This window comes from Ammospiza caudacuta, chromosome 7, assembly GCF_027887145.1.
Source record: "Ammospiza caudacuta isolate bAmmCau1 chromosome 7, bAmmCau1.pri, whole genome shotgun sequence".
Lineage (NCBI taxonomy): Eukaryota > Metazoa > Chordata > Aves > Passeriformes > Passerellidae > Ammospiza > Ammospiza caudacuta.
This window is the reverse complement of record NC_080599.1, coordinates 39453405-39468318: the sequence shown is the minus strand read 5'-3', so window position 1 is coordinate 39468318 and position 14914 is coordinate 39453405. Positions and strand designations below refer to the sequence as shown.

The following is a 14914-nucleotide window of genomic DNA, read 5'->3' as shown; positions in this document are numbered from 1 at the left end:
ATTTAAAATATTAAAAAAAGAGCAAACATTTAGAAAATGAACAGTCAATATTATTTCCTACATCTAAAAAGCATACCCCAACTTGGAGACCAAAGGTACCACGCCACAGTGTGAGGTTTGTCTGTTCCCAGCTCCCAGAACATGACAAGCCAAGGCCCCAACATCACAAGAATGACCCATTCTCCCCATTCCACTCAGCATTGCCTAATCCACACAGCTTTGGGGAACTGAATGTTCACAATAAATCAGGCTGAGTGTTGGTCCACAGAGATACTTCAGTTGAGAGTTGTTTCAAATCTTTGCATTCGAGCTTTTCTACCCTCCAGGTCATTATTCAAATTCTAAGAGGCTTGGGTCTTTAACCATTTCTTCTAGAACAAGATGAGGGAAAGACTAACTGCCTGGCACCGTGTACAATCACAATGAACATGCAATTATTTCACTTTGTTTCAACTTTCACTCTGTTTGAAAGTAAATGTAAAACCTTAAGGCATTTGAAATTATCCTGTGAAGATGAGACTGACCCTACAAGGAAATCTTACAAGTCTGGCATCAGAGGATTAACAGAGCACCAACTGCTTAGTCAGCAGCCTTCATCTCTGAAGATGAAGAAACAGCTCTGACCACATCCCATAATGTATCCCAGAATATAAGGAAAAAAGTTTACACTAAATAGAGCTGCAACCGCCCAGCTGAAACCATCAACCTAATTTTCAAAAATTATGTCCAGTTTTCCAGTTCAAGGAGTGCCACAAGTTTCAGTTCAGTACTGGAAGCACCTCAGAAAATTCGAGTTTGTAAGTATCAAAAAAAGAATTTCAAAATCTCTTTCACAAACATATCTAACTTTCCACTGACAGGCTTCTTCAAACGTTTTCCTATCACCACACTTGGCAGAAGGAACATGCATGGTTTCTTATTCCTGGAACATCTCAGACTTTTCCAGGCATTAGATGGTGAGCAATGCATAAGAGATGTAGTCCTAATTAATGGGTTGCACATTATCAGATATTTCTTTCACAAAACCCTGGAGAGGGTGCTTGAGATGCTCTCTGTGAGGGGCCAGGACATGGGACACACACACAGAATCAGTCTTCACAAATAAAGAAGCATATTCAGCATTAGTGTAGTGCTCTAGTTAAGCATCCTGCCCTTAATAAAAACGAGGGGAAAGTCACCCCTTGCCCACCAATAAATGCTCACTATGGAATATTAGCACCTTATGGCATTGCTCCTGGTAATCAGTTTCATTCACATTGTGTTTTGTCAAAATTAACAGTTGCAAGAAAGACACTCCCAATCTACCTCTACAACAATCACAACCATCTCTTCACAAGGTCATTTTCCTTTCTAAAATTAGAAACCCTCATGTTCTCTATGCCTTATTTCATAAGAGAATGCACCCACATAACTGATCTTTTGCATCACCAGTGACAGGACTCAAGGAAACAGGATGAAGCTGAGCCAGGAGAGGTTTAGGTCAGATATCAGGAAGGAGTTTTTCACCCAGAGATGGTTGAGCACTGGAACAGGCTCTGCAGGGAAGCAGTTGCCGCACCAAGGCTGTCTGAATTCCAGAAGGGTTTGGACAACACTCCCAGGCACATGGGGTGACTCTTGGGGTGTCCTGCACAGGGCCAGGAGTTGGACTCAATGATCCTTATGGGTCCCTTCCAACTCAGCATATTCTAGGATTCTAGGATTCTATTACATCCCTTAAAAAAAACACAGTCCAAGGTCTAACTCTTTTTATGACAGGGTAAGATCTCAGATAAATACCCAAAATTAAGTCAAAAGAAATCTTCCATAAAATTGCCCTTCTGTTCCTTAAATGTGCACTCCATACATATTCCCTGCACCCATTTTTTTTTAGTGTGTTTGGGTCTTGACAGCAGGAAATACCACTGAGCTGCCCACAATGATGCTTTATGTGTTTTCCTCTGATTACTTCCTCAGCTATCTTAGGGATTTAAAGTCTTAAATAGGATACTCCCCAGCAGAATTCAATCTCATAGGATCAGAGCCATTCGTCTTAAGGTAGATGATGAGCTGAAGGTCATCCTCTAAAATCCTCACATATATTTAGAAGGCACACAGATCAGATCAACACCTTCCACTCAACAACAACAGCACTCAGCATTCACTCTGCCCTGGCTTCTTTCTCAAGTCAAGGACCTAGTGGTAACTGCTGTGCAGGCACATTAATCCAGATTATCACACATGCACAAGCTGAAAGATCCTGCCCAACAATAAATTGTGTTTATATAGTTTAGCAAGTTAGAATTTTATGTATTTCCAGTTCTGGAGTCATTGCTGATAAATAGCCGAGTTATCAGGCTTGTTTCAGGAGCTGAAAACTAATTTCTTTAGATTCGCTATTGTTAACTTACCTTTTAACTTTGCAAATATTTTTAAAGAGCAAAAGAATGCAATTTAAGCACAGTAAACAACCTATAGGATTAGTAGTGGTTAGAAATAAAAAAAACCCACATTATTGAAAGCCACAAAGCAATTTAGCAAAGGAAAATCTACTGACACCTGCAGACCCAAAAAGAGGGAGCAGAAACAATGCACACAGCTTTCCTGGCTTTCCTAAATCACATTCCACTTCTCTCCAGCTATCCAACTACTGCATTATAACAAATAATAGAAGAATTAAATGCTCTAGCAGTCAAGGCTAGCATATTAAAATGACACTCTGCATTACTGAACTTACTCATCTCTTAATAGAGCTGTTCTTCAAAGGAGATTAATTATACTGGCAAGAGACCTTTTGCTATTCTAATTTGTGAAACGTATTTCAATACCACAAGCATATTAAAACAGCTGCAAACATGTAAGTGGCTCCAAAATCTCAGGACTCACTGCATTTAATTAGGTGTTCATCTTGTGATGTTCTTTAGTCACTGCTTTTGAAACCCACTTCACATAAAAATTGGTAATGCCTAGGCTTAATTAAGTACAACTGTAATGAAACACACAGCCCATCATAGAATATACAGAGATAGGAAAGTGACCATATTGTTCAACACCTAAACACCATCACAGAGGAACAAAAACTGGATTTAGAGATTAATTTCTCTGCCTTACTTAGGAAATAGAGAATTTAAAATTCTTTTAAAGTAACTCGTTGACATTGTGTTTCAGATCAGAACATTTGATAGACAGCACAAACACTGCCATGACAAACTGAAAACACAGGATATAATATGAGTAATATGCAGAATTGTAACATGCAAACATCTGCAGCTTGCTGAGCTGCACACAGCTGTTAAGCAACAGCCTCGTACTCCAAATTAAATATCTGAGAATTAGTGCTTTGTTTTAAAGCACAGTTATTTTCATTAACCTAAGCTATGAAGCTTCAAGGCATTTTTCTGCCTCTAGAGAACAGGCCTGTGTTTTAACATATTGCATTTCTAATCCCCCTCAGATAAATACTTACAGCCAAGTTCATGTGAGCATTCTCCCTTTATGTTACCACTGAATTTAGAAACATTGGTGAAAGCATAAATTTAAGGCAAACACTGAACAGGCACCAAATTAAGACACAACACAATTAAACCAAACCAGAAGAATTTCAATATAGCAACAAGTCTGAAAATGTCAAGGCTACAATTACCTCATTGTGAAATCAAAATTAGTTGTAACACAAAAGTGTGACTTTTTGAACCTTAAAGATTTAAGTTTCCTTTCATAACCCGGTGGTGCCAAACTGTCTAGGAACTCCCAAAAAATTCTCAGGGCTTTATCCAGAATTTAAAAAAAGAATTAACTTAAGGTGTGATTGCTTCTAAGCAGTCTTACAATAAAACATAAATTTACCTAGTTATTTGCAGCACTATAAGTAGCACACACCAAAATTCCTCACTTGAGTAAAACGAGTTATACAAATAACACGTAGATGTTCAGCAAAAAAAAATTCAACTTTGGCTTTAATCTACTACTTACCAACAATTTCTGTTGCATATATGCCTGCTCACAAGTAACTGTCTTTTTCTACCCTTGGATTTTTCTTGTCCTCACACGTCACTGAATGTAGAATTTTATAGATAATAAGAAAAATTTACAAACAAAACCTGTGTTCCTTTTTGTGTGCAGTTCAGACTTGACTGTAGCCACCTGAGTGCGTGTCCCCATACAGAACACTCTTTTCTTAGAAAATGTTAATTTAGCAGATGCAACATTCCTTGAAAATATTTTCCCAAAAGTTTTTTACCAAAACCTCTTGACAGAAACCACAAAGAAGAGCATTTGTCAATTTCAGCTCTTCAATTACTTGGACGTAAGAGTTATCCCTTTCAGATTCATCCCCCTAGCTATTCCCTAGAAATCAGACAGAGGCAGATATTCAGAAAGCTGCCTCCCAATTAAACTTGTTTGAAATGGTTGGGTTCCCATGCTCACATCTCCTAGATTTCCAATGATATAATGATTCTTCAACACACATCTTTTCCTACTTTCTGTCTAAAGCAGGATGAACATATTCTCTTCCTGGCTCACCTTGCAGCCTAAAAAGTCCCACAGGAACAAAATGCTGCTTTCACTGAGCAGGAACAGGGGAAACAAGGTAAAAACTAAAGCACAGGATCCCATCACTTTTTATAGCACAAAAGCACCACGAGTATTCATTCCCAGAGGCACTCACCAAACCAGCAGTAAGGGAAGGAGCAGATTGTCCCAGAGATTGATTTCTCATGCGGACCAGGTTGGAGGTATCTCCAGGAGGCTGCCACAGCGTCTGCCCCACTCCACTGTGGACACTATTTGATAAGGGAAGTAGCTGTTTTCCTTTAAAAATAAAATCAAAAGACCATCAGCTTGTTTCTAAACAAGTCTGCAAGTTCAAAGTACAAAGTTGAGAACAAATACTGCATGGGAAGAAAAAGCAATTATTAAAAAAAGCAATTTCAAGATTTTGGTAGGTTAAAATTTGTAAGAGCACCTTACCTGTAAATTCATTATGCTTGATAACTAACAATTTCCAAAAAAATCTACTTTACATTGTGAGATAATGGGGAAATCCAAACACCTCGTAAAAACAGACTGCTATCACTTTTTAAGTTTCCATATTCCACTCACTTTAAAAAGGAAACAATATTTGCCCAAAAAGAAGGCAAAATCTCTTTAGTATAATTTTTAAAATTCTTTTGAAAATTGATTCCTAATTGTAAAATATTGTCTCTTCTAAGTAGCTTGGTCATGTAGACATCCCCACTTTCTCCTACCACTGGAACACTGAGCACTGCATTTCACACAGCTGTAACATAATATAGTCTATGTTTAAATATTGTCTTGCTTTGAACAATGGATGGATATTTTTTGCTCAACACTGATTTTCTAGTCAATGCAACGCTCATTTTTGAAAAATGTCAAGCAGTAAATTTCCACAATGAGAAAGAACCAAAGTCAAAGTAGGTCATATTTTGACTCCACAGAGCTTGACAGCTTCCTTTTATGTACAATGTCATCCACAAAGAAAAAAGAGAAGATATTTCTGTGGTTAAAAACACATAAGTGAAGAAGTCTGTGAATCTGGGTTCAGTTATTAGCTTCCACATGACTTACTCTGTAAGTTTGGTCAGCCAAGCCCTGTACTGCAATTTCCCCATTGCAAAATGGAAGTGGATAATACCTCTGTTCCTTAAAATTAGGACTATGGGACTAAATAACCCACCCTCTTCCAACCATAGTAAAGATTCTTGCATTCAATGGATTACTACATGCTCAGGAATCACAGGGGACTGAGACATTTATTGCTGTAAGAAGCAGGAAGGTTACAACTTTAATCACAAATATGCTGCAGAAAGACTTGTTCTCTCAGAGGCAGAAAGGTGTTTACAAATTCAACGGCACCTCAGAATTAAATGTGAATTATTACATTCATTCCATAACAGTGGCTACAATATTTGGAAGGCTGCCACATAATGTGACCAGCCATGATGCTGGGGAAAGGTGTGGAGTGGAAGTGGTGTGGTTTTTTTCTTTTTTTAACTTGTTAAGATTCATTTTCTGTGATAGTTACAGGCAATGGGCCAAGTATACACCAACAGAATGAATCCAAGGGTATGAGAGATGAGCAGGTCCAACTTTGTCAAGCAAACAGAGACACAACATATTAGTACCCTCTTCCTGGTCCTACTCAAGCTGCTTACAGCTGTGGCCATGATTTTCATGGCTTGATCATTTTCAAGACAATGTATAAATACAACAACTCATCAGCAGAGACCTAAAACCACAGAAATGTACATTGCTGTATTTATCCTTATACAGCACTAACAAAGATATCCTGTAATAGCAAGTCAAATAATATAATTATCCAGCAGTCTAAAATACCCATGCTTGAGGACAAGAATAATTTTATTTAAATCTCTATAAGATATGGTTATCAATATATCCTTTTGTTCCACAAAACATGAATCCAGAAGGGTAGAATTCCATCAAGAGTCAAATCTCAGCCAATCAGTCATCTGCATTCTTCAAACTTATTTGATTCTGTGACAAAAAATAGCAGGAATCATTTTAAGGATGGAACTTGAAGCTAAAGCCTTTCCCTGTCATGCCTCAAGTTCTACACACATTCCAAACACTTACACTGAAAATATACATCTAAACCTGTACATTTTCTCTACCCAGTTGGGTCAGACTGATCTTTTTCAGGCTCTTTACCCCTTTCTGAATCAGGTATAGTAGACTGAAAAGTAATCAAGATGAATCAACAGGTTCTGGAGAATATAGAATTTCTTGTTCTGAAATTACACCCTCCAAACAGAAAAATTATTTTTAAAAGAGAACAGACCATCCAGTTTTCCTGCTTCCTCCTATTTACTTTGCTTTCTTCTAGTCAAAAGGGAAAAAAAAGCTACAGTACTAACTTAGGCCATTGAAGTCAGTCAACAGCTGTGTGGTTCATAAAGTTCTGTTCTCCTCTAGTGATTAACCTACCTTGGAGAACAAACTTGCACATGTACAAAACATTATGAATGTTTCCATTTTTCAAAAACTATCCACTTACTACAAATAAAACACTAAGCCAAGGCCAAGCCAAAATAAAATATACATAATTTACTGCTTATTTATTTCTATTACACCTAGCATCTCTAACATGAAAATATTTATCTTCCCTTGATAAAAGATGGATGCATTTTCACAATCATATAAATCAAAAAAAGTGGTTTCACCTTCTTCCTCTTTCTCTCCCACTGAGAATTTTCAACTCTTCCAGTTCTTGCACTAACATGCAAATAGGCAAGCAGCCTAATTAGGGAGGAAATGGGCTGCAACTTAACCCTACAGAATAACAGTGGCACTCAGGCATATCAGCTCCTTCATTCTAGACTGATCATGCAGCTCTCTGTGCTCTATTCCAGCACCACAGACTCTGATATGAGTTTTAAACAGCTGTGAAACCATCCCCTAGCCCAGTAACAAAGGCTTTGAAAAAAAAGAAAACTACTGAACTTGGTCCATTTTTGGGTAATTACTTGCCTATGCTTGCTCCAGTGATTCTACAGCTGACAAACTAAATTCAATTACAAGGCTGAATATCACGTTCACAAGAAAAAACAAATTTTACATGAACTGAAAAAAACATTATGTTAATAACATTTTTTACTTTGAATGACAATTTCCTACAGTGCTTTTGAAGCCAAAAAGAAACTAAATAGTAATTTAAACATGATATAAAAGTCAGTCTCCCAGTATGAAACAAAAGGGCAAAGCGGGCAAGTTTACATTCAGTGCTGATGTTAAAAGGGGTAAGAATACACCAATGTGTCACCTAAAGTTCCACAACTCCATTCCTTAACTTTGCATATTAAATCCTGGTTTTTAACTTTTCACTCTGGGCAATATAAAAAATTTCACTCTCAGTCCAGTCTTTTTCACTCTTCCCTACTGATATTTCTTTTTGCATCTTTCTCTTACATCAAATTTTGTATGCCCTGCCAACAAGAGGTCACCTTACCAGTGACTTACCAGTATCTTTTATAATGACTGTCATGCCAACAATGCTGGATTTTCTTTAATACTAACCAAGTGTCATACTCTACAAAATGGCATACCTGACAAAGAACTTGCCAAGCTACCTCTTCGTAGCTTGCAGTCATCTTGACTTAGCTGACGGTGGAGCTTGGTTTTGCCAGCAGATGAAAAGATGTCAGGATTGCTGAGCTTCCTGCAACGCAGTGGAGTGGACTCTGTTATCATCTCCTGGAGGAAGAAAAAGATGCAAAACTTTGTTAATGCAAGCCAAGGATCCCTTGTCTGAAACATGCAATCTCCAAAGCATGAAGGAGACTGTCCAAAAAAATACAAAAAAACAAAAAAAAAACAAAACAAAAAAAAAAAAAAAAAAAAAAAAAAACAAAAACAAAAAAAAAAAAAAAAAAAAAAAAAAAAAAACCCCAAAAAAACCCCAACATTTAACATCCCCCACTTTGGTGCCCCATAGCTGCACAGAAAGCACATCACAAGGTCCCTGTCAACTCTGGTCCTTGAACACCACTGCTGCAAGAAATGCCATTAATAATAGTCAGAAAAACACAATTATGCTACAGCAGTTATTTTCTCTTACAGTATTTAGGACAAAATGGCACTGAAAAAACAAGCTCAGCTTTGATTAAAGCTATTTCCTGCTAAAGCAGAAGTACTTTCTCCAATCTTCTTCAATCTTTCTTCCATCCAGCCTATGAGTAACATACCTGTACAGAAGCTGTTGCAATGTCTATTGCAACCCAAAACTGCTATTATAAGTTATAGCTCTACGAAGACCATATGCATAACCAAATAATAACTAGGATAAGGATCAGCCTTTGTGTCATGTCTTTGTTATTACTACAAACAAAATTAGACATGTATTTGTCAGAAACACTCCCACACATGTGAATTCCTTTCACAGCATACAGCAAGATTTCAGTCAAAATAGCGCAGGCAGAGCAGTGTCAAGCACAACCATTTGTGAGTGCTTTCCTCATGCTTTTCATTGTTCTGGAAGTGTCAAACTCTCATTCCACACCCAAAGGAGAACAACAAGCTTTGCTATCAGATATGGATTTGAAGAGGTGACACTTTCCATTACAGCCCACAGAAGTTCTCCCTTCTCTGCAGTGTGAAACACTCCACTTGTTTTCATGGACTCCTCCATTTTATTTCAAATGCCTCTCATTAGCTATACAGCATTTCAAGCCATGCTTATCCTCATAAAAATCTCATCTGAGGCAGAAGAAAAAACTTTCCCTGCATGATACATGACCACATGATTTAACATAATTTTAAATCATGTTTAAATCAAAAACTAGTTTACCAGTTAGGGGTTTTAATTAAAATTTGCAGATTCAAGTCAAACTCTATTTCTAAAGTCATTAATTCAAATCTATTCAGTCTACAGTGTTATGCCTCAAACTGTCAAAACCAGACCAGAAGCACACACTTTAAAAATCTCAAGGGGAAGAGAGGGGAGGGGAAGGAGATAAATAAAGTGGCTTTATATGAAAAAAAATATTTGGGATTTGAAATAAAATTCTCACTTAGCTCTGAGTCACTCATTCACAACCCTTCTTAGACCTCATCTCCTTCTAATCATGAAATTTTCTGGGACTTCATAATACTGAATAACTTTATTACTGTTTGAGGGACAGCAGCGCTTTGCTCCACACCAGCCTCAGTGGTGCACCTTTCCCAGGCTGCTCTGGATACAATTCAGACTTTCAGCCTCCATAGGGTCTACACCACATCACAGAGACAGCTGGGTACCAGAGCAGGTCAGGTCACCCAGTCCATACAGCTGCAAGCAGTTGTGCTGGTGCAAGAGTGGGGGAAATAGAGAAAACTGCTCACTGAAAAACTGTTTCAATCTTATGGTTCCTTGTGCACATCTTGGAGCAAAGAGCATCACATTGTCATTTGTCTCTGACCTTCCCCACAAAGGTACTGAAGTCCTTCGTTCGCAGCAGCCTGTACTCTTCTCCTTTTCTGTCATTTGGAGAGCTGAAAAGGCATCTACCTGTCTTTCTCTCTGTACTTGGGAGTAAGCTTAATAATATTAAATTGCAGCATTAGCAGTGCCCCAGCACAGGGGACTCTGAAAGCTGCAGAGGCCAAGGGCAGAGAGTCTGCTGTTTTTATTCAGGATGGCAGAACATGGTTATATTTGTGTATATGACTCTAAGTAGACATACAGAAACATGTACACACTTTTAATAAGGCCTGTCCTACACCTATAGGGTCTGAAATCTAGCACGTGTTTACCATCTGTGACAGTCTGAAATTGCTACACCTTAAAAAAAAACAAAAAACAAAAAATGAACATGGGCACTCCAGCTTACAAACAAATTACTTAAGAACTTCATCCAGCTTACCCTCTCACACTCCTTATACTTCAATTCCAAATATTCCCAGGGTCCTTCAGTACCCAGCTACTTCCCTGAAACTAGTCATGTGTTGAAAGGCCCCGTGCACATCAGCAGCAGTTAAAATTAAAACGTCAAAGACTAACTTAAAGTGAAGTGTTCTAACTGGGACTTCTTTCTTCAAAGTTTTGGGGGTGTTTGTTGGTGTTTTGGAGGTTTCATTTGGTTTGTTGTTCTGGTTTTTCTCCTGCAGGTGCATATTCACCTCTCTTTCAACACACACACACAAACACAAATACACAAACCTCTCACCAGTCATTCTCAGAGAGCTGCAACTAAATAAGAACATTCTTCAGCTTGGGACACCAGGTAAGGAAAGGCACTGAAGTCAGAAACAAAAGTACTCTCAGTCATGTTACAAGCTACTTCTGCGTTTTACATGTCTCTTTGCCCACAATATGCAGACAATGCTTACCAGGCAAGGAATGTGCCCACTTCCCTACCCTTCCCCTTTTCCCTTTATGCACAGTCTCCTTTTATTGGCAAAAATAATTACAAATCCTCTATGTCTTCTTGAGTTACAGTACACAAATCCTGTAGCTCTGATAATATCTAAATCAAAAGCTCCCCAGCTGAAGGGCACACCTACTCCTGGCACAGCATCTGATCAGCTCCAGCACCCTGCCCACACACACCTCTGAGGTCAGCCCAGTGGCATAAGCTACTTCTCAAAAAGCCATTCCCTGTGACAGCTGTCCCCAGGTTCAGCTTTCCACCAAAACTACTACAGAGATAAGAAAGGAATCGTAGAAAGGTAAAACCAGCTTCCCACACTCACCAAAGAACCCAGGGTGTCTTCTAGAAATGAAGGATTTGGTGCATATTATATATGGAAACCTCTTCATGAACCCTTTTCTTGTTAAATACATTAAACACTTGAGCAATGTTCAGAAGACTTTGTCTTCTGAGTTAAATGTCTGGAAGAAAGGACTTCCAATCAAATTCTGCAGGTTTATATACTGTTAAAGTCACTTTTCAAATAGATATTTTAAAGGTTTTTTAAAAGTGCACTGTTCTGAGACATCCTATTATGTTTTAAAAAATGCTAAGTGCAACACGGCCAATTTAAAATTTCATTTTCTAAGAGCTGTGTCCATATTGTGTCAGAAAAAACAATGAAGAGGGAAAGTTTTAGATTGATAACAATAGAGCTGTCTTCCATAAGACTGCAATTTACTTCACTCATCCATCAAAGTCCTGCTTTGATATTGCAGATCACAGATGAACTGCATGAAAATAGCAGTAGATTACATTACTACTCTCAAACAAGGAAGGAAAAAACTAGAGGAAAAGATCTTTCCTTGTCCTTGCCCCAAAGCAATACCTACAAAAAATACAAAAATCTTACACAACATTCCAAATTGATGAATAAAGAAACTCTTTGCAGTGGTAGAGCAAAATTTTGCTTATATGCTTTCAAACTAGTAAATGAATCTATAGAACAAGTGGTTGAAGAATAGATTAGATAGAAGAAACTGCCATAATTTTAAAGACTCCACTTCCACTTTTCAAAAGAAAAAAATTTTACAGCCCTAAAGATGAAAGCATTAGTAAGCACATAACACTTTGCCCACACCGTGTGAAAAGGACTGGGAGCCTCTCTCCATTCATTTCTTTTCAAAGGTGATAAAGAACTTAATTTACTTTGGGCTTGTGGCTTTTGCCACAAGCTAAAAATCAGGTTCAAACAGCCAGCTGATTCCTGCAAAGCTTAGGGCTGAAGATAAAAGCACCACAATCTTGATTTGCTAGGCAAAGATTATTGCTATCACTCCCTACAAAGGTACACAAAAGTTTGCTCACATAACTTGAAATAGCAGGATATGAAGAAGAATGGGCAAAGCTTTTCTTGACTATCAAGAGGCTCTGAATTTCTCAGCTCAGTCACTCACCACACTTGCACAGAAAAAGCACTAAAAGAGTTCTGATACTGGAATAAGTCTGTTCCTCACATTGGGGTTATCACACTCAGCTGGATGCAGAACCAGATTGTCACAGGGGATGCAGACAAAAGACCAGAAGCCAAATGTGCTTCTCAATTTGCCTAATCACTACATCCCCTGTTAAAAACCTGATCTGGTAATTTCAGAATACAGCTACAAGGATCCTCCTCAGCCCTCACTGCACAGGAAGAGTTCCAAGCAATTAAAGCAGGATATAAAAGAACAAGCACTAAACCACTGCAAGGACTGTCAGAAGCTCTTTTGTTCAACCATTGTTCATTTAATGGTGCTGCAAGAGAGCAGCACAGGTCTTTAATCTCCAAAAGGCAGGTGAATACTGCAAGTGTGGATTTGTTTTGCTTGACTGCCAGGTGAAGCATCACACAGTCAGCAAGACTCATACATCAGCATCAGACCAATGCTGGGATAAAACTTCTCAAGCCCTGTTTTTATGGCCTATATTTAAGAAACAGATCATGCAAAGGGCACTTCCTTGCATGTAACTGTGGTGTAATTAAATCAAACACAAACTGCCTCACAATCTCTACAACAAGCAAAAGCACTCAATTGTGACTGACAAATATTCAAGTCTGCAGGTCAAAATATGTTAAACTATTAGCCAGGAGGTGGAGAATCTACACAAAAGTTTTCCATGAACAGGAAATCCATTAGTAAGAAAAATGAGAAGCCTTTTTTATGAAGCCTAATGAGCATAACAACCTTAGGTCATCTGGAAGTGAATCCTAGCAAACTGTTGGAAGGAAGAATGAAAATTTAACTACAGTAAACTGGCCAAGAATTCACTCTTATTAGCCCATCTTGTAAGGAATATAACCAATGAGCAATGTATCTTGAGGGAAACTTAATACTTCCTGAATATTTTGAAAGCACCAAAAATAGTCAACATTGAAAGCTGCATTTTCTATTTTTTAACACAGTACTGTTTGTCCTTTAAAAGATAAAAGCTTATTGTGTCAGGGCTGTGTGCACATCTGAGAAGCATTCTTTTTCTTCTCAGCCTTTCCTCATCACTTTATATCATCTGTGTGCATACCCTTAATGAAAGATAAATCTGATCCTGTCATTAGGCCTGCTCTAATATACTCTAAAATACACTGAAAATTAAAGGCCTGGACAACAGATCACAGACCAAATATCTATCTGTATAAGTAGCAATTAGTGCAATGGAACCATAGTATTTATGCTTTAGTATTTAGCACTGAAATTTGCCTTAACTTTCTAATCTGGGCATTACACATTGAGAGGAGAGGGCCAGCAGTTTACCAGGAAGCTGGGGCGAGCCCACATGTGACCAAAATTATAGGCTAAATAAGAATTTGCAACTAAGTTTCTTTTTAACTGTATCTGCTTAACTCATGTACTTGCCAGCAGCACCCTGAAAAATGTCAGACACAGCAAAATCAAGGAAAATTACAGTAAATCAACATAGATTCTTAGGGGCTATAATATATTGGCTTACAACATCAACAACAGAGAAAAGCTTTACAGAATGTATTGCATTATATAAAAGGGTCAGTATTTAAAGGCAGAAAGAGCTCTACACTATTTTTCTCTGTAGTAGATTTATTTGAAGAACTTTGCAATAAATTCCAACATTCCTACAACAGTAAATATAAAAACTGAACTTAGTGTCAATATTAAGTTTTCAAAATGACTGCAAAGCCAAATGTTATTTGCCACAGAGATGTTTTGAACACATCATGCACACATTTACCATTCTGAATACCTACAGCTTCCTCTGCACACTCATCTGCAGTTATATCACAGATGACAGAAAAGTTACAAACTCAAAATTTTGTGTTAAAAAAAATCCCAGCATTAAAACCAAACAAACAAGAAAAATAAATGAAGACCCAGTATCAGAAGCCCATACTATCAGATACACCCTCCTTATCTTGTTCTTCAATGAGATTTCTTTTCTTGTTAACTCTTCAGGAGTTACATGGTATGTTTGATTAGAACAAATGAATTAGAAGATTTAATGTTTCACCAGGGAAGTCAGTGCTGTTAACTCTGTTGTGAAGTGTCCCAGCTGCAGGATCACACAAAAAAGCTTGTTAAAAAGAAAAGGTAAATATTTATAACTGTGTACATTATTAGCCCCTTTATGAGGCCTATTGAAATAGAGAATTGTTTTATTCCTAATGGAGCCACAGTCTAAAAAAGAAGGTAATTGATGATTAAATTATATCAGCTTGAATGTTTGGTCCTTACATGAAAACATATATGGGTTAAACAAAGTTTTCAACCCTACTTCAAGATCTCCCCAACAGCCAAAAGAGAAGAGTAATTCTTGAATTCAGCTCGTAAATGCCTAAAGCCAAATGAATTTTATCAAGGGAAGAAAAAGAAACAGAGCATCTAAAGTCTGTATCAGACTTCACAGAGGCTCAAAGAAACCACTATCAATCTGTCAAGACTCCAAACCCCACACCAGGCTCAGTAGCTGCACTCACAACAAAACCAGTCTGAACAAAGACACTGAGCATTAAAGGCCACCTCATTCCTTTATCATTGCTCCTCTAGCATGAGTATTGCAAA

At 37.8% G+C, this 14914-nt stretch overlaps 1 protein-coding gene across 1 annotated transcript in view; it reads right to left on the bottom strand.

Moving 5' to 3' along the window:
* The window catches only part of MAST2 (microtubule associated serine/threonine kinase 2), a 187029-nt gene that overhangs the window by 158421 nt on the left and 13694 nt on the right, over positions 1–14914 (bottom strand). The window contains exons 2-3 of the mRNA XM_058809025.1: positions 8064–8211; positions 4649–4791 (exon numbers count right to left, since the gene is read on the bottom strand). Of these exons, the coding sequence (XP_058665008.1) occupies positions 4649–4791; positions 8064–8211 (291 nt within the window). The remainder of the gene's footprint in view (positions 1–4648; positions 4792–8063; positions 8212–14914) is intronic.